Here is a 19,389-nt window from a genome sequence, read left to right as displayed (position 1 = left end):
GCATTCTTATATGTACTATCAATTAGTACGTATTATAAGTAAGGTACAAAGGCTCCATTATTTCACAAGAAACAAAGAAAAAGTACTATATAGAATTTTCCGCAAAGCTCCAGCACAGCTAGAGCTTTATTTAATTTTTATACTCTCGCAACATGTTGCATAGAATATTATAGTTTTGTCCACATAACATTTGTTTGTGTCACTCAGAAATAAAAGAGTTATATATGGCGTTATATATATATATACTAGCTGACCCGGCGAACTTCGCCCCGTCCAATTTTTATTTGAAATAGTTAAAACGCTTTTTGAACTCTGTTCAAGGCCATTTATTTGTATGGAATGTTAATATATTCAGGGAATAACGTCTCTAATCAATTTAAATATTTTTGGCGAAGTTCGTTCTTTGTTTTGTTGTATAGCGTGTAAACAAATAAAGAAGATGGATCTCCAACACGCTAACATGACACATACATACCTATTTATGTATGTACATATGAAACTGTAAAATTTTGAACTTAAACGATAAATCGGTTTGAATCATTCGAATTCTCAGAATGAACATTTCCTCACTTTTAGATTTGCTGTGTTGTAGTAAACTATTCACTACAGTGAAATTATTATTTATGAATAAAGACGGAAACCTTAGTATATATCTGGTATAAAAATCCACGGGATTGAGATTTGAACTTGAGGTCAAAATTTTTAAAATTATTGATGAAAATTTTCGTAGAGTTGATAATAAGCACAAATTTTCATAAAATTGTTCATTTTTGATTTTATATTCAAGTTTTTAACAAATAAGTTAATTACAAAATTGTTAGTTGATAACATGTAATATTTAATTTTGTAATCTTAGGAAAGAGAATTCTTAATTTTTAATAGTAGTATTTATTTTTTTGAATTATAAACGTTTTAATTTAACTTAGCACTAATTGGTGCACAATATTTTTGGTTGACCTGTCTCGAGCTAACACAAATAGATTTGATGGTTTTCCCACACGTGAGCATGCAACATATAATTGCCCATGGGAAAAACATGGATTATCCAAATCTAACCCACAAATGGACATTGTTTGGCCTTGACACTTATTAATGGACATGGCAAAAGCTAAACGAATAGGAAACTGTAGTCTTCTGAATGGTATCGTAGATTCTGACGGTATCATTGGAATACGGGGCAACAGGACCACTTCTCCTTTAAACTTTCCAGTCAAAATGGTTGCTTCAAGGATATTCCCTGTTAACTTTTTGATGACCAAACGTGTACCGTTGCATAACCGAGGGGGATTCAAATTACGCAGAAGAATAATATTTGAACCAATCTTCAACCGAAGAATATGTGGTGGCATTCCGGATATATCTTGAGAGTTTAAAAATTCAGTTGGAAAATTTACACATTTTCATCAACAACAGTATCGATTGATTTAAAAGACATCAGATCGCCTGGCAACAACTGTTGTATCTGCAAGTTAATTTCGTCAACATCAACATTTTTGGCTGCCAAAATAGCCCGCCCACTGAGCCAGTTATGATCTAAATAACTATTTTGTATATCCGGGAAAATACTTTGAATCAATTAAATTTTTGTGTGAACAACAGTGCAGAAATTGTTTGGCAGTTTAATGCATTGCGTGTTCATACTTAGGTTATGCTTAAGCACTGAAAATGGGAGGCTTAAGCAATGCTTAAATAACAGCTGATTTTTGTTTTGAATTTGCTTTGAATTTTCAGCGACATCTTTCGTGGCATAGGGCAAGTGTCCGTTCGTTTGCACTCAATAGCAGCTTATACTTTTCCTTCAGTTCCCATAGGTGCTCCTACTCGCTAGTGATGAAATTTGGGGTTCTTTTGTTGTTTTCATCAATTTTTGATTTAAATTTATGTATTGTCTGTTATAGTTTAAATATTTCAAACATATTTTTATGAATGACATTTGTAAAACATATGTTGCCCATAACGTTGCCATATATCATAATAAAATTTTATAGAAATTAAGCATTGACTGTGAAACGCAAACGACTACTCAGTTTGCAACAATACATAGCTAAGATTTTATTTAGGCACAATTTAAGTATGGACTGTGAAACCGGGCATTAGCCATACAAAATTCTATACCTAAATGCAAATAAATGAATTTTTTTTTGCATTTAGGAAATACATGCAGAAATCAACTCTGCGATTTCCTAAATTCCTCTGAAATCTCCCAAATTCGAGGAAGATTTACTGGAAAAGAGTGGCAGCATTGCTTATTTGTCTGACCATACATATGTACATAACTTTATTTATTTCACGGTATGTGATTTTTTCTTAAATTTAGAATATTGGAAGTCATAGATTCGTATAACTTTACCACAAATAATATAAACTTCAAACAACGCATTTTCATTTAATGTTTTTAGCAAGTGGCAGCTTTTGTAATGACAGCCTAAATCCATGAAAATTTAGAAAGGAATGTAACGCCATCTACTGTAACATAGCGCACTTAGCGCCACCAACTGGTGGATAGCTCTTTGCTAATAATAAACAAATAATTTGCAATAAATAAATAATGCGACTATAAGGAGAGTTATAAACTATCCTATCTTTCAAGTTGGACCAAACTGCACACAGTGTTAAAAATTTCATTAAAATCGGTTCAGTAGTTTAGGAGTCCATCGAAAACAAACAACGTGACACGTGATTTTTATATATTAAGATATATATACAGTAGAACTTCCATAACTCAAACTTCTATAACTCGAAGATCTCCATAACTCGAACACTTGAATTGGCAATAGCGTTTAGAAGCCAAATTTCATACATATTTCCTTCCATAACTCGAATTTCTATAACTCGAAGTTCTCCATAACTCGAACTTTTGAAGTGGCAAAGAAGGCAACTTTCATACAAATTTCCTTCCATAAATCGAACTTTTTGGTCAGGGCATAATACAAAATTTAAAATTTTTCTATCGAGGTAGAATTTAGAAGAGTCCCTCTATATCTTATGGAGGCGAACAAAAAGGATGACATTACACTTATGTATGTATTGCATAAATCATGTAACAAAGGCATGGAATACAAACGTCAAGAGCCAAACAATTGCAAACTGCAATAAACAAAATTTAGAATACATGTTTTAACGTATGAACATAAAACTTTTTGCGAATTAAATAAATAAAACTGGGTATAAATATATATTTTACTGCTTTTTGGAAAATTTTTTTAGCTTTAATGAAAATTCTTTAATTTGAAGTCTCTATAACTCGAAGTTTGTTTGTGGATTATGGTGATTCGAATTAGGAAGGGGTATATTTGGGCGTAAATTATTTTTTTCCAGTCAGTTCCCTAACGTACCCCATTATACACCATGAAAATAGTCCAAATCGGATAGTGACCATGCCGACCTCGCATACAAAGGTTATGTTGAAAATTACTAAAAGTGCGTTAACTCACTAACGTAAAACATCAGAAACACTAAATTGTACAGAAGAAATGGCAAAGAAGAGCTGCACTCATGATGGTTCAGATTGGATTTATTCAAGTGGGACAAAATATTACCATAAAATAAAACAACATGTATGAAAATATATTATTAGAATAAGTCCAATTTTATATTACATACATACATACATGGCTAGTTTGATTAATATTAATAAATAACATTATTAATACAGTCTATAGCTTTGAGTACTTTTGAATACTGGTATAAAAATATAGATACTACAAGCATAATTTTAATTATTTATTTAATATTTAAACATTCGTTGTACAAAATACAGTTCCGAGTTAACAACAGTTATGCACTATAAGGTTCTTCACTTGCGGGACTATGTTCCCATCTTGTGCTTAATGCGAAACTTTCTTGCATTTGTTATGGCAATTTCATGAGAAACATCTTGCTGGACAGAACTATACTTTAAGTAGTTCTTGCATCATATCCTTACGCAAGCCTGTAGACGTTTAAATGTTCTCTGTCAACTAAGACAAACGGCTACGTGAAATATGGGTTTGGCGTATTGGGACAGCTAAAAATGCCTTTTACGAAAGCCGACTTAACGGTGATGTACTGGTTTTATTGCACTTTAGCACACATTACATTTAGACGGTTACGTGACTTCACGTAGACGAATCAGATGTTTAACTAACTATGAAGGGGAAAACTCCCACACAAATGTATAAAGCCCAACTTACCACAACTGTGGGAAACGCACATAATACGTATATATATTCGTTTAAGACGATAGGTATGCTCATGTAACTTAAATAGAGATACATATGTATGTACATATAATGTACACAAAACTTAAATATCTTCTGCATGTCAATTCTTCATACAAATTTTATATACTTGTTAAACCTAGAAGAAAAGCAAACACAAGAAAACCTTAACCCTAGTGTGCAATTAAGACATCACATTCATTGAACGTAACCACATACGTTTGTACTCACATCTTCATATAAATATATTATATTGGGTTATACCGAGAGAAAGTTATTGCGGCTAAGTTGTATATCTACGCATTTTGTTGAACTTAAATCAGTCAAATGTATTACATACTCCTTTCGATTTTTTAACGACTTCAATTAACTGACATGAAAGTTCATTGAAATATATATTGTTATGTTTTGCGAAAATGCCGTTATCAAGATTTATCACTTGACATAACAAATCAGTAGAAAATAACTAAAAGTTGTAAATAACTTCATACTTTAGTAACATAAAAGGATTAATATCTTAGATACGTTAACATCTTCGATATTACTTTTACTTAAGGAGTTGTTATTGTTGTTGTAGTGTTAAAAAATAATCATATAAAATCGAAAAGCATTAAAAAGAAACTACCTAATAAAGCTTTAAAAAATCGAATACTTAATAGAAATCAAAACTGTATCTTCCGTAGAAATCAATTCGAAATATCAACAATAACGCAACGTGTTGCACAGAGTATAATCAGTTTGTTCACATAACGGTTGTTCGTTACACCTAAAACTAAACGAGTTATACATATATAGGTTTATATATGTAAGTGTGTAATCCGGATGTCCGCCTGTCCGTGCATGCGGTAACTTGAGTAAAACTTAGATATCTTGATAAACCAAACATACTCCTTGGCACTGTGGGGGGTTGCTATTGCAAATAGACGTATACCACGCCCACAAAATGTCGTTAATAACTAAAGCTGTAAAAGTTTAATTAAGTGCAGAAGATTACAGCAAGGAGGGGCATATGCAGACGTAATTTTTTTGGGTAAGTGGGTGTTACCCCTAAGTGGTTTATTTTACATATCTCGCAGGCTGCTAAAGCTATATAAGCCAATACTACTAGATACATTTCCCTTATTATTCTATCATACACGATGAAAATGGATGTGAGTATGTAAACTTAAGCGATTATTCCCGAATCAATAATAGCCCGATATTTGTATCCTTTTTGCGCAATTTGGCGCCCATTGAAAATACCAAGCGACCCCGGTGGGTTCTGCATCGAACACTTTCAAAGCTGGAATGTTTTCATACATTCGGACAACATGACCTAGAGAGCGACCTCACTTCATTTTTAATCGCATGTCAATGTCTTCATATAACTCTTACAAAACCTTTCTCTCGAAAACTTCAAGTGCCATCGACGTTTCGCTTCCTTATTTAGTCTGGAAAAAGCAGAACTAACGAAATGGTTGTTGAGGCCAATGATATAAATATCATCGGCGTAGAACACTATTATTGATCTGCAGCTCTTATTATTTTCTATATCATGATATGATGATATGACATCGATTCGGGACATCTCCTGGTATCGCACTTTCACTGCCATTCAGTATATTGGAGAAGTGTTCCCTCCTTAATATACACTGGACATCTGCGTCCAAATTTCCTTCTTGGTTCCTGCATGAGAATGCTCCGGTCTTCAAATTTTCTTCTTCTTACTCACGCATTTTGGTCCTTTTCTTTTTACGTCTTTTCGAAATAGGCAGTCGCTTTACTCCACTGCGAAGCGGCAATCCTCGCCGTACGAGCCCGTTTTTAAGCCTTGTGGAAATCCAATTGTTTCTGCTGCAGCGGTATGTAGTAAGTTTAATATGCCGTTACACAGTTTCCTTATATCGAGATGCTGATGTGGCTCGGCTGTCAGTTACGATTTCAGCTTTTTGATGCCGAACCTTGCTTTAGTTCGTTGACGCGCGTTCTTCTCTGCTCCAAATATATCTGAGTCAATTTTTGGAACACAGGCATGTCTAGAACACAGGATATATGTTGTGGCTCTGTTTGGTTCTTCATTGGGAAATTATTTTGTTATGTTATGGTTCTCAAAACCTTCGCACAATCATGGGGGTGAGTGGTTTTAAGGTGTTCGCTTTCTGCTACACAGATAGTACTTGATCTGAAACCAGAAGTCGTAGAATCGTTCCAGGTCACTCCCGGGTGAATGGCAGTCAAAAACTTTCCACACTTGAATTTATATGACTTTATCCACCAAAATGGATTCACAAGGTGAAAGATAGTGTTACACTTTTATAAGTAGTATTGATTATACAATGGATTAGTTCGTTCTCGTGTATAAAACTTAAAATATAAAAACTGGTTATGTAGTTGTAATTTGCGACTAGATAGACATGATAAGTTCAGGTTTTTGTTTCTTCACCATAGATTAAGTATTTATAACATAACGTATTTATTTTAAACATATCAAGTTTGGTATATTATATGCTTTTGCGACCACGGAAGTTGAAGATTGATTCGGTAAATGGATATGAATATAATTGGTATATATTTTAGTTCGAAGTTGCATGTTTAAATGTGTTTGACATATTTACATAAAACATCTACATACATGTGTATATCAAATTTTTGCATTGTCTTTCTGATTTCTGGTCTGTCATATTTCCTGGGAATTACTCACGTTTTACAATATGGGGTATTTTTAATTGTGCTGCAAATTCTAATGTAGATTTATTAGATTATTATTATTATGTTTATTAGATTTCTTGCTTTATCACAATATAAGAAGTTAAAGCAGTGACATCAAGCATAAGGTACAAAATGTTCAATGGCAAATGAACTGTTGCTGTAGGTTGCAACCAGGGTATTCAATGTGGTCTAAGAGTACTGGCAGGCTTTATTTTTTTTAAGCCTCTGTGGTTTGCATGTCAGGCTGTGTTGACAATTATAAAACATATTCGTCTTCTTTCCACGAAGCCAAACAAACTCTAATATAGAGTTCGAAGTTTTTATTACGGTCTTGTCTTTCTGTTCAGTGGAAAGCATAGATGAACACATTTTCTATTTGCAGGCACTGTGCTCACGATAACATATCACGTTTGTATCAAAAATTTTGCCAATTCGTGTAATGTCAATGCGATAAAATCATTCGAATTGGCAAAGTTTCAGTATATACATATATCAAAATGCCGAGTATATCATAGATCCTTCGCTTGCATATAATTATATGGAAACGCAAGGAAATAATAATAATAATACGAACCAAGCCTACATTTCCGGGTCATCTGTCGGCTGCCATTATTTTGGCTTAAATGAGGAATTCCTCATTCCTAGGTTGAATTGAAATTAATTTAGTTCGAAAGCATCTCGTTAACTACAACAGGGATCACCAATCCTATGTGGGCAATGGATGAGGTTGTCAATTGGAAATAATAATATAGAATATTACCTCAAATTGGCCTCCATTACCCTTCACATTGTTCGAGATAATCTTTAGTTTGCGGTCATTGTATAAACCCAAATAACAAACCTTACATTTTTTACCCATACATACAAAGAAATTGTGATAAAAATGGAATGTGATTGGCGTTGCAACCGTTTAGCCGGTTATAGCCGAATCGACGATAGTGCGCCACCTCTCTCTCTCCTTCGCAGTTCGGCGCCAGTTGGAAATCCCAAGTTTAACCAGGTCGCTCTCCACCTGGTCCCTCCAACGGAGTGGAGGCCTTCCCCTTCCTCGGCTTCCTCCGGCGGGTACTGCATCCAACACTTTCAGTGCTGGAGTGTTTTCGTCCATTCGGACAACATGACCTAGCCATAGTAGCCGCTGTCTTTTTATTCGCTGAACTATGTCAATGTCGTCGTATAACTCGTACAGCTCATCGTTCCATCGTCTGCGGTATTCGCCGTTGCCAATGTTCTGAGGACCATAAATCTTGCGCAAAATTTTCCTCTCGAAAACTCCTAGTGTCGTCTCATCTGATGTTGACATCGTCCAAGCTTCTGCACCGTAGAGCAGGACGGGAATGATAAGCGACTTGTAGAGCTTGATTTTGGTTCGTCGAGAGAGGACTTTACTGTTCAATTGCCTACTCAGTCCAAAGTAGCACCTGTTGGCAAGAGTTATTCTGCGCTGGATTTCGAGGCTGACATTGTTCGTGTTGTTGATGCTGGTTCCCAGGTATACGAAATTATCTACGACCTCGAAGTTATGACTGTCAACAGTGACGTGGGAGCCAAGACGCGAATGCGCCGACTGTTTGCTTGATGACAGGAGATATTTCGTCTTGTCCTCATTCACCTCCAGACCCATTCGCTTCGCCTCCTTATCCATGCGGGAAAAAGCAGAACAAACGGCGCGGTTGTTGCTTCCGATGATATCAATATCATCGGCGTACGCCAGGAGCTGTACACTCTTGTAGAGGATTGTACCTTGTACAAAAATGGAATGGAATGAAGAAAAAAACAAGTAAGGAAGGGCTAAGTTCGGGTGTAACGGAACATTTTATGCTCTCGCAATTTAATGATGTAATTTTATATAGATAACACAAGTCGACCCATATATTTGGTATAAAGTTCAATAGAATAACGAATATCATCATAAATAGTATATGGGGACTATTAATTCCTAAACCGATTTCACTCGTTTTCACCACCAGGATACAATGTATCGAAGACTATACGCTCACTTAATTTAATATTACTTATAATTACGTATATGGGATCTGGGGGAAGTTATGACCCGATTTTTACCATTTCAGGTACAGAGAGAAACTGTTATAAGAAAAAAATTCAGAGGGAATGAATTACATTAAAATATCTGAGGGATTTACCTATATTTTCAGTGAAAAATTAACCTTAGGCACTGAGTTCTTCATGTTCGAAATCAGGGGCCTTGTAAAACCATGATCCGATTTTGACAATTTTTCCACAAGTAATGTCACAGCTAAAATACAATATTTGTGTAAAGTTTTATTTTGGCTAGCTTCATTGGTTCCTTATGAATACATTATAAAGTGAACGAATCAGATGGAATTCAAAATTGAGTTATATGGGAAGTAGACGTAGTTGTGAACCGATTTCGCCCATATTCCACTCGGGTCATCAGGGTGTCAAGAAAGTGTTATATACCGAATTTCATTGAAATCGGTCGAATAGATCTTGAGATATGGTTTTTGACCCATAAGTGGGCGACGCCACGCCCATTTTCCATTTTGTAAAAAAATCTGAGTGTAGCTTTCATCTGCCATTTCTTATGTGAAATTTAGTGTTTCTGACGTTTTTCGTTAGTGAGTTAACCCACTTTTAGTAATTTTCAAACAAACCTTTGTATGGGAGGTGGGCGTGGTTATTATTCGATTTCTTTCATTTTTGGACTGTATAAGGAAATGGCTAAAAGAAACGACTGCAGAAAATTTGGCTTATATAGCTTTATTGGTTTGCGAGTTATATACAAAAAACCTATTTGGGGGCGGGGTCACTCCCACTTTTCCAAAAAAGTTACATCCAAATGTGCCCCTCCCTAATGGGATCCTATGTTCCAAATTTCATTTTCATAACTTTATTTATGGCTTAGTTATGACACTGTATAGGTTTTCGGTTTCCACCATTTTGTGGGCGTGGCAGTGGACCGATTTTGCCATGGACCATTTTCGAAAGCAACCTCCTCAGGGTGCCAAGGAACATGTGTTCCAAGTGTCATTAAGATATCTTAATTTTTACTCAAGTTATCGCTTGCACGGACAGACGGACAGACGGACAGACGGACGGACGGACAGACGGACGGACAGACATCCGGATTTCAAATCTACTCATCATCCTGATCATTTATGTATATATAACCCCATATCTAACTCTTATATTTCTTGGTGACACAAACAACCGTTATGTGAACAAAACTATTATACTCTGTGCAACAGGTTGCGAGAGTATAATTAGGTGATTATTTCACGTCGGTTACCTCAATTATCTACTACTAAAATGGCTCAGATGCAGTACGCACTTTGCGCCTGTTACATAAAGTATTATGCTACTAAAACGGCGAAGTGCCTTCAAAAAACCACATCTTTAACATTTGTTCCTGGTAATTTTCAAATATTTTTATACTCTCGCAACAAAGTTGCTACGAGAGTATTATAGTTTTGTCCACATAACGGTTGGTTGTAGGTCCTAAAACTAAACGAGTTAGATATAGGGTTATATATATCAAAATGATCAGGGTGACGAGAAAAGTTCAAATCCGGATGTCTGTCTGTCCGTCCGTCTGTCCGTCCGCCCGTGCAAGCTGTAACTTGAGTAAAAATTGAGATATCTTAATGAAACTTGGAACACGTGTTCCTTGGCACCACAAGAAGGTTTAGTTCGAAAATCAGCAAAATCGGACCACTGCCACGCCCACAAAATAGCGAAAACCGAAAACACATAAAGTCCCATAACTAAGCCATAAATAAAGCTATGGAAATAAAATTTTGTATGAAGGATCGCACTATGAAGAGGCATATTTGGATGTAATTTTTTTGTGGAAGTGGGCGTGGCCCCGCCCCCAAATAGGTTTCTTGTATATATCTCGCAAACCAATAGAGCTATATAAACCAAACTTTCTGCAGTCGTTTTTTTAGCCATTTCCGTATACAGTCCAAAAATTACAGAAATCGGATAATAACCACGCCCCACTCCCATACAAAGGTTAGGCTGAAAATTACTAAAAGTGGGTTAGCTCAATAACCAAAAACGTCAGACACACTAAATTTCACATAGGAAATGGCAGATAGAAGCTACACTCAGATTTTTTGACAAAATGAAAAATGGGCGTGGCGTCGCCCACTTATGGGTCAAAAACCATATCTCAGGAACTACTCGACCGATTTCAATGAAACTTGGTTTGTAATAGTTTCCTTACATCCTAATGATATGTTGTGAAAATTGGCCAAATCGCTTCACAATCACGCCTACTTCCTATATACCAGAACTTTGAAGACGATCTGAATCGTTTACTTTACAATATATAAAGTAAGCACTAGTGAAGATATCGGTGCAGAACTTTGCACAAATACTATGTTTATAGTGTGGCAGCCCCATTCTAAAAATCGCCGAAATCGGACCATGGATTTTAAGGCCCCACATATCGAACACGAGGACCTCGGTGCTTCTAACCTAATATTATGGTTTCCATCTTTCAATGGACTTTATACAATATATATGACGAATATGTGGGTCAAATAGTGTATTATATAATATAAATAAAGGTAAATATATAAATTGAGAAAGTATAAAATGTTCGGTTACACCCGAACTTAGCCCATCCTTACTTGTTTTATAATATTTTTTTTTTAAATATTATACATAATTGATTAATTTCTGAAAATTAACAAAATTTGCATATAGCACAATCTGATAATTGATAATTTAGAGCAAAAAAACAAAGTGCCTTCTGAGTCAACAGATGATATTGATTTCCGTCAAATAATTCAGAAAATGTTTGATATGATATGTTTTTCTTATAATGTATAGTGCACTTCTGTGCCAAAAATGGGCAAAATCAGGTCAATAGCTTCTCTAAGATATCTTAGCAAAATTAAGTGAATATATAATTTTTGATATAGTGTAGCTTGATGAAAAAAAATAGTTGAAATCAGTCAAGCAATGACTCCAGCCCCCATAAACCAAATATAATGATTTTCGTTATTCTAGTGGGCTTTGTGCCGAATATATCGGTCAAATTTGGTGTTAACTCAGACATATCGCTCATTTACTTGAATAGTGTCACAACTCAAAAAAGTCGATTTTTCAGGAAAGCGATTTAAAGTTTTCAATTGTCTCTTATTTAGCAAATATAGAAAAATGCCATCAGTTTATTGACAAATCTAGTGGCCTGTAATATTTTAAATACAATGTTGAGCATAAATGGACCAAATAGAGTGTACTAATGCTTTTTCTTGAGCATAAATGTGACCCACTTTGAGTTATGTTGTTATTTGTGAAAAATATAAATCAATTCCGACGTCATAAGTCAAATGTGTAGTTTTTGCTGAAAAAAAGCAATCTGAAAAATTTAATTAATTTTTCACCAATATCGTTGTAATCAAAGTGTATTCAACAAAGTGAACTAAGTATATGACATTTCATTTTTTTTACCCCAATTTGACATGTTCGTTGCCATTGATTTAACCCTTACATTTATTCAAAAATTAAATTTTGAAATTCAAAAGTAAACTAATTTCAAACCAAAAAAAAATATTTTTTAAATGAATAAAAGAAAATGCCGAATACTTTCTGCTTATGCAAAACAACTCATGGAAGCAATTTACTAATGTTTTGTGCTCCAACTGACAAATTGCAAACAATTTTATCAATATATATTATATTGTTCAAGATAAAAAAGACGGGTTAATGTAAATAAATACGTGAATTGTTTACTATTTTATTGTCAAAAACGGGTATGTCAAATACTTAGTTCACTTTGTTGAATACACTTTGGTTGTAATACAAAGTGTGTCGTTCTTTCTGAAAAGAAAATCAAATTCACCTTTTCACAATATGTGTTGGAACACAAAATATGTCATTATTTCGTAAAAAAATTATAACTAATTCTGGCACAACTGAGAAGTGTCGTTATTGTGGTTAAAAACTAATGCAACATAATAAGTTTAAGAACGTCATACTCAACTCAAAAATTGTGTTTTTTGTGTTATGACACTATTCAAGTAAATGAGCGATACATATTTATGTAATCTTCACAACTAAGCAATACTAAATTATTATATACTTTCGTTTCATTTATTTGAGTTGTATTTTCAGATATATGCGATAGAATTAAATCTTTTTTCAATTAACGGTATTGTCCGACAGGGTATCCAGAAATAATATCCTCTTTCTGATCATTTTGCTATATCTATTTCGAACTAATTGAGTTGTGGGAGTAAAAAATGTGAAAATTTAGAATCAGTTAATATACAATAAATAAATTTCTAACAAAATACGAAAAGTTGTGCATCATAAAATTCATTGTCCCGTATGTCTTAATTTAACCTTCTATTTATTAGGAGTCGCCACAATTCAAATATAATTTTACACTTCAATTCATCGAACGTAATATATTATACAAACATTCATTCTGTATAATCCTATATGAATATGGCCACGATAGTATAGTACATTTTTAATGTACACAGCTATGCATACGGGCATCTGCAAATATAGTTATTACTGTAAGCATACGAATGTTTGTGCGATAGTTAAGTGTTTTGAGAGGTACATAAGTGCAAGTGGAATAACTTGTGGCTCGCCAGTGTTTAGTGCTGCGCGTAAATATTTGCTTATGAAATGCCTGTGTGGCAAGTGCCGCTGATCTCCACTAAGCGCATAATTCCCTCAATGGCTTTTATGACTTCCGTCACATCCTCAGCCGGTTAACAAACATGCTCACGTGTATACATTGGCAGTCGTAATATAGAAATACATGAAGAAAAGAATCGATGGGAACAGCATGAAAGTGCGGACCGATGTTTGATTTGCTTGATAAGTGCATATTCAAACAGTTGAGAAATTTTCATTACATACACAATAAAACATATATGAAGACTTTTGCTTATACCAGCGAATATTCAAATCAATACTTCCAAAAATATATAATTGTATTTATACCTTTCCTTTTAAATCAATCCTTAACTTTTCACTATACGGCTAAATATAACGTTAATTGATGAGAACGCATTTCTTCATTAAACCAGTACTTTAAACAGTAAATCCTTTAATATCATAGCGCTTTTGATCAAATAGACATAAGTTATGTATGTAAATCACAATGCTCAGTTTGAATGAGAATAGTTCTGTATACATTTCTGTCTGTCCATTCGTCTATGAAACTGAAATATCATGATAAAATTACGAAGTTTAGTATTATAGATGAGCTTCGCCCTCTAATACGTTCAATGTTCATACCTCCTAAATACTTAGACAAGAAAACTTTGTGAAGATTTTTCGTTTAATATCTCATATTAGAGTCAAAATAAAGCAATCGGGTAATAAATACGCACAGACCATACAATAACGATAGCATCATGCTTGTGCACCAGTGAAAACACTGAGCTATGATTTGGCACCGTAAACTTAAAAAAAAAAAGTTTTATCTGATACATTTTTGACCAATTTGATAAATTTGGGTTCCAAATATTTCCATTATATTTAGTGGGCATGTTTTGTTGAATGGTTGATGTTTTTCCTTACCTTATTACCTAACAGTTCAAAGTTCCAAATTTTGCCATCATAATTTCTTCCCATGTAAGAATGTAAACCTTTTGTATGCAACCAAACACAAACATACAATATTTGCGTAGTAGCGGTCGTAAAAACCAATTCAATGGTTGATTAAGTTGTAAAAACTTCGAAAAAATGAAAATCCATTGGAGGATGTACATAAGTATATGCTAATGTCACATAAAAGCTATTCATCAATAAATTCTTTGATTACCGGTGGCAGGTAAATATTTATGGGTATATAATAGTCCGCCTCTGGGTCGTGAAACCACCTACAGCCATGCTAATGAGCGGTGGATCTTTGATAATGCACTGTTGACAAACTCGTTCTGCTCAGTGTGCAACATGTTAATTTGCTAATTTGCCACCATGAAACGAAACTGAATAAGTCTAAAATTTAAACATGACAACGTTTGAGATATTTAATGTTCATCTCCATGCATGTATATATGTACATATTTATATTCGTACTTGTCTTACATGGAAGCGCCCATACCTCTATGCATGAGTGGATGCACATAAATATAAAAAAAGATATAATAATCAAATTCACAATTAAGACATATTAACAAGTGTATGTTTGTAATAGTGCACATACTTGTTCACATAAAATAAGTTACCTCTGTTGATTACATAAATATGTGCATATTAATATGTTCGGTTCAAAATAGGCGGAGCTTTCTTAACCTTTATTGAAAAGCGTTTGTTAATGTTAATACATGAAATTGAATTCTCTTCAGGAAATATATATGTACATACAAATGTAAGTGCGCTAATAATCCTTAAGAGCATATATAGTTAGACTTTTATTTACTAGTTAACTACAATATTTTTCTTAATTCAATGGTGTATAAATTTTTACGCTCAAGCTTACGTGACAGATGCTATAAGGTGTCCAGTATTTTTCGATATATAAAATTTGTATTTTTTTTTCGACAATCTAAGTTTGACACTGCATATCATCTGTCTTATAAGCTTGAGCCATAAAATCAACCGAAGTCGAAGATCTCCATAACTCGAACTTTTGAATTAGCAATAGCGTTTAGAAATCAAATTTCATACAAATTTGCTTCCATAACTCAAACTTCTATAACTCGATGTTCTCCATAACTCGAACTCTCAAATTGGCAATAGAAGTCAAATTTCCTACAAATTTCCTTCCATAAAACAAACAAACAAACTTTTCGTCCAGGGAGTAATACAAAATTTAAAATTTTACTATAGAGATAGAATTTTAAAGGAGTCCCTGTATTCGTACGGAGACAAACAAAAATATGATATTACACCGATAGATTTCATAAATAGTGTAACAAAAGCATTGGATACAGACGTCAAGAGCCAAACAAAAGCAAACTGCAACAAACAAAATTACAGAATACATGTGTTAATGTATTTAAATAAAACTTTTTGCGAAGTAAATAACTAAAACTGCTGGTAAATCTATATTTTATAGCTCTTTAAAAAAATGTGAGTTTTAATGAAAATTTCTATAACTCGAAGTTTCTGTAACTCGAAGTTTTTTTGTGGATTATGGTGATTTGAGTTAGAGAAGTTCTACTGTATTCCCATTTTTTAGGCTAACTTAGAAAATCGGAGAATGCATTTTTTTCTTATGTCTCAATATCCTATCTCAAATATAGTTTTGTCCAATGTCCACCCGAGTGTTGCACTTACTCTTATTTATGAAAAAGATGTATATGAGTAACTGTAAAAATAAGTAAATTGTAATAATTGTGTAATAAAACAGATAATTATTTATTCGGTGTTCCAGTGGTATTATGCTAGCTGAAATTCAGGAATAAAAGTGTAGAAAACCTAATTTATATTTTATTTCACATTAGTTTATGTTAATTTAACACCTATACCTGAATGAATCGGAATACTTTGTATTTCGCACAATATTCTGTTTTATAACGTGAATCTAAGCTGGCGAATTATCAAGTATATAGAATTTTTTAAGCAAGAAATGAAGAAATAGGAAATACAGATCGACACTATTTTACCAATATGTTTAACTATGTGATTTGTTAATTAGTCAGAAGACGAAAATATTACAATGTTTATATAGCATTAACTGTCCTCAAACTATGTATTTATATGTACTAATTTATAAGAAAAATTGATGATTGCATCTCTGCACACTTTGCATAGTGTTTGCAGTTTTATTCCGACCGAAATTATTCCACCTTTACCTTTTCATACAAATTATGAATGCACATTTCTTACAATAAAGTACTACTTTGTTTACATTTTCTATATGAAAGTTTGGTTTATTTACACGTGTATTTGCCAATTTAATATTAATTTCGTTGACATTTCTTATACAAACTACAATGCGCATGGCAATAGGGCCGAAGGCACAAATATGCTTCTCGAACCGGCGATAATGTGTAAAAAAGCACGTCGCCTCCGCGGCAAACTGGCAGAGATATGCCGGCACGATTCTGCCCTTTTAAAAGAGATCATCATCGGTGTAAATCTGGGCTTCCGAGAATGTGAATTTCAGCTGAGAAATCATCGTTGGAATTGTACCACTCAACGCAGAAGTATGAGGAAAATATTAATGAGAGGTTAGCATAATTTAATATTAAGTTATCATTTCTGCTCAAAACAATGCATATGCTTAATTACATACATACATATATATTTGTATACTTGTACTTACAGTTTGTTTACTTGTAACATTTGATACAATATACATACATTATATATTTTTTAGTTGCAACTACTTAAAGAAAAACTAATTTAAAGAATGTTACTAAATATAAAGTAGAAAAATAAAATTTTTAATGTCATAATTAATTCGGATAGTTGTCTTTCAGATACTCGGGAAACTGGTTTTATTAATGCAATTACTTCAGCTGGAGTAACATATTCCGTTACCAAAGCATGTTCCATGGGCAAAGTGATCGAATGCGCGTGTGATAAAAGTCATTTGCTTCAAATGAATGGACGTCAATCTGTGGCAATGCAAATTCATCAAAAACCTATAGTGTCCGGGTGTAACAACAACTGTAGACATCAAAATTCAGAAACGCGGAAGCGTAAAATGTTACGAAAAATTACATTACCGGAAGGAGAATGGGAATGGGGAGGTTGCAGCGACAATATACATTTTGGTTTTGCGAAATCCCGCCAATTTCTTGACTCGAAATATCGTCACCGCAGAGACCTCAGAACACTGGTCAAACTACATAATAACGCTGCAGGGCGCTTAGTATGTATACAAAAAATTATAGTAAAATCAGGAAAAATAGATAAATTTTTTAGCACATGGTGGAATGTTTTAAGTAAGCGTTGGAAAACAAATAATTTAAAATCAATTATTCTAAAACTAGAACATTTTGCTAATATCAGTATAAGTATAAGGCTATAATTGATATATTAAGTATTATAAATATGTTTTTTATTTACAGACTCTTCGAGAATCGATGCGGGTTGAGTGCAAATGTCATGGACTTTCGGGCTCTTGCACAATGCGAACCTGTTGGCTCAAAATGCCTCCATTTCGAGAAGTAGCCGAAAAGCTTCGTAGGACATTCGATACCGCTTTTAAAGTAATTCTGCGTAATGATGGCAATAGTTTTATCCCTGATGGCAACATAAAGAATCACTTTACGAAATACCATCTCGTTTACTCAGATGACTCTTTGAACTTTTGTGTACCAAATGCAACATTCGGAGTCGTTGGGACTCAAGAACGTGAATGCAATGCAACTTCTATTGGACTAGATGGATGTGAATCGCTCTGTTGCAGTCGAGGTTATAAGCGTCGCATTATATCAGATTGGGTTAACTGTAAATGTATTTTTAAATGGTGTTGTGAAGTAACCTGCGAAAAATGCTTGGAACAAAGAATATCAAACACATGCTTATAACAACAATTATTTAGCCAAAATCTATTAAGTTTATATACGTACATATCTTCAGCCAAATTCACATGACAAATGATTGCTTGCCTTTTGTAATAATATATTATAATAAATGTTTTTTTATAATTTTGAGAGTGTCAGTTATATTTATCAAGTTCATTTTACGGGCATCCAGGAACATTTGTGGTGTTTTTACATTTATTTTTACAATTATTTTGATGATCTCTCCATAACCTATTCTATTAAATAATTTTTGAAAGCGAAAGTGACATGGATATCAAAATTTTAAATTAGAAAAGGAAAGAATTTTTTGCAATGTTTAGGAACTTGAGAATGTAAATTACTTCTGTTATTATTAAAATTTGTTATGTGATACATTTCAGGTCTATATTTTGAAATTCAGATACAAATCTAAAAAATTAATTTCAGCAATTTTTGTGTAAATAAAAGCGAAATTTTAAATTAAAATCAACTTCATATGCTATTATTATTAATATTAATTCTTGATCCAAAATTAAAAGCATTTTTATAACAAACAGATTGTTCAGCCTTACTTAAGTAGTTACACTGATGCTTTTATCCTAACCATTAGAATTTTGTTTTCAGATAAGTGAACATACCATTTTATATTTATTCATATTTATTATACTCTCGCAACAAGTTGCACAGAGTATTACAGTTTTGTCCACATAACGGTTGTTTGTGTCACCAAGGAATAAAAGTGTTAGATATGGGGTTATATATATATAAATGATCAGGATGACGAGTGGAGATGAAATCCGGATGTCTGTCTGTCCGTCTGTCCATCCGTCTGTCGTGCAAGCGATAACTTGAGTAAAAATTAAAATATCTTAATGAAACTTGGAACACATATTCCTTGGCACCCTTCGAAGATGGGCAAAATCGGTCCACAGCCACGCCCACAAAATGGTGAAAACCGATAACCTATACAGTGTCATAACTAAGCCATAACTAAAGTTATGAAAATAAAATTTGGTACAGAGGATCGCATTAGGGAGAGGCACATTTGGATGTAATTTTTTTGAAAAGTGGGCATGACCCCG

At 33.7% G+C, this 19,389-nt stretch overlaps 1 protein-coding gene across 5 annotated transcripts in view; it reads left to right on the top strand.

Moving 5' to 3' along the window:
- LOC105219847 (protein Wnt-1) overlaps positions 1 to 18,861 on the top strand; it is a 37,316-nt gene extending 18,455 nt beyond the window's left edge. For all 5 annotated transcript variants that reach the window (XM_054227293.1, XM_054227292.1, XM_054227291.1 and 2 more), the window contains 3 exons: positions 16,803 to 17,023; positions 17,276 to 17,670; positions 17,870 to 18,861. In XM_054227293.1, the coding sequence (XP_054083268.1) occupies positions 16,803 to 17,023; positions 17,276 to 17,670; positions 17,870 to 18,331 (1,078 nt within the window). In that variant the 3' untranslated portion in view covers positions 18,332 to 18,861. The remainder of the gene's footprint in view (positions 1 to 16,802; positions 17,024 to 17,275; positions 17,671 to 17,869) is intronic.
- The last annotated feature ends 528 nt before the right edge of the window (positions 18,862 to 19,389 follow it).

Source organism: Zeugodacus cucurbitae, chromosome 3 (genome assembly GCF_028554725.1).
Source record: "Zeugodacus cucurbitae isolate PBARC_wt_2022May chromosome 3, idZeuCucr1.2, whole genome shotgun sequence".
Taxonomy (NCBI): Eukaryota; Metazoa; Arthropoda; class Insecta; order Diptera; family Tephritidae; genus Zeugodacus; species Zeugodacus cucurbitae.
Note: the sequence above shows the minus strand (reverse complement) of the source record. Positions and strands in the feature narration are given on the sequence as shown.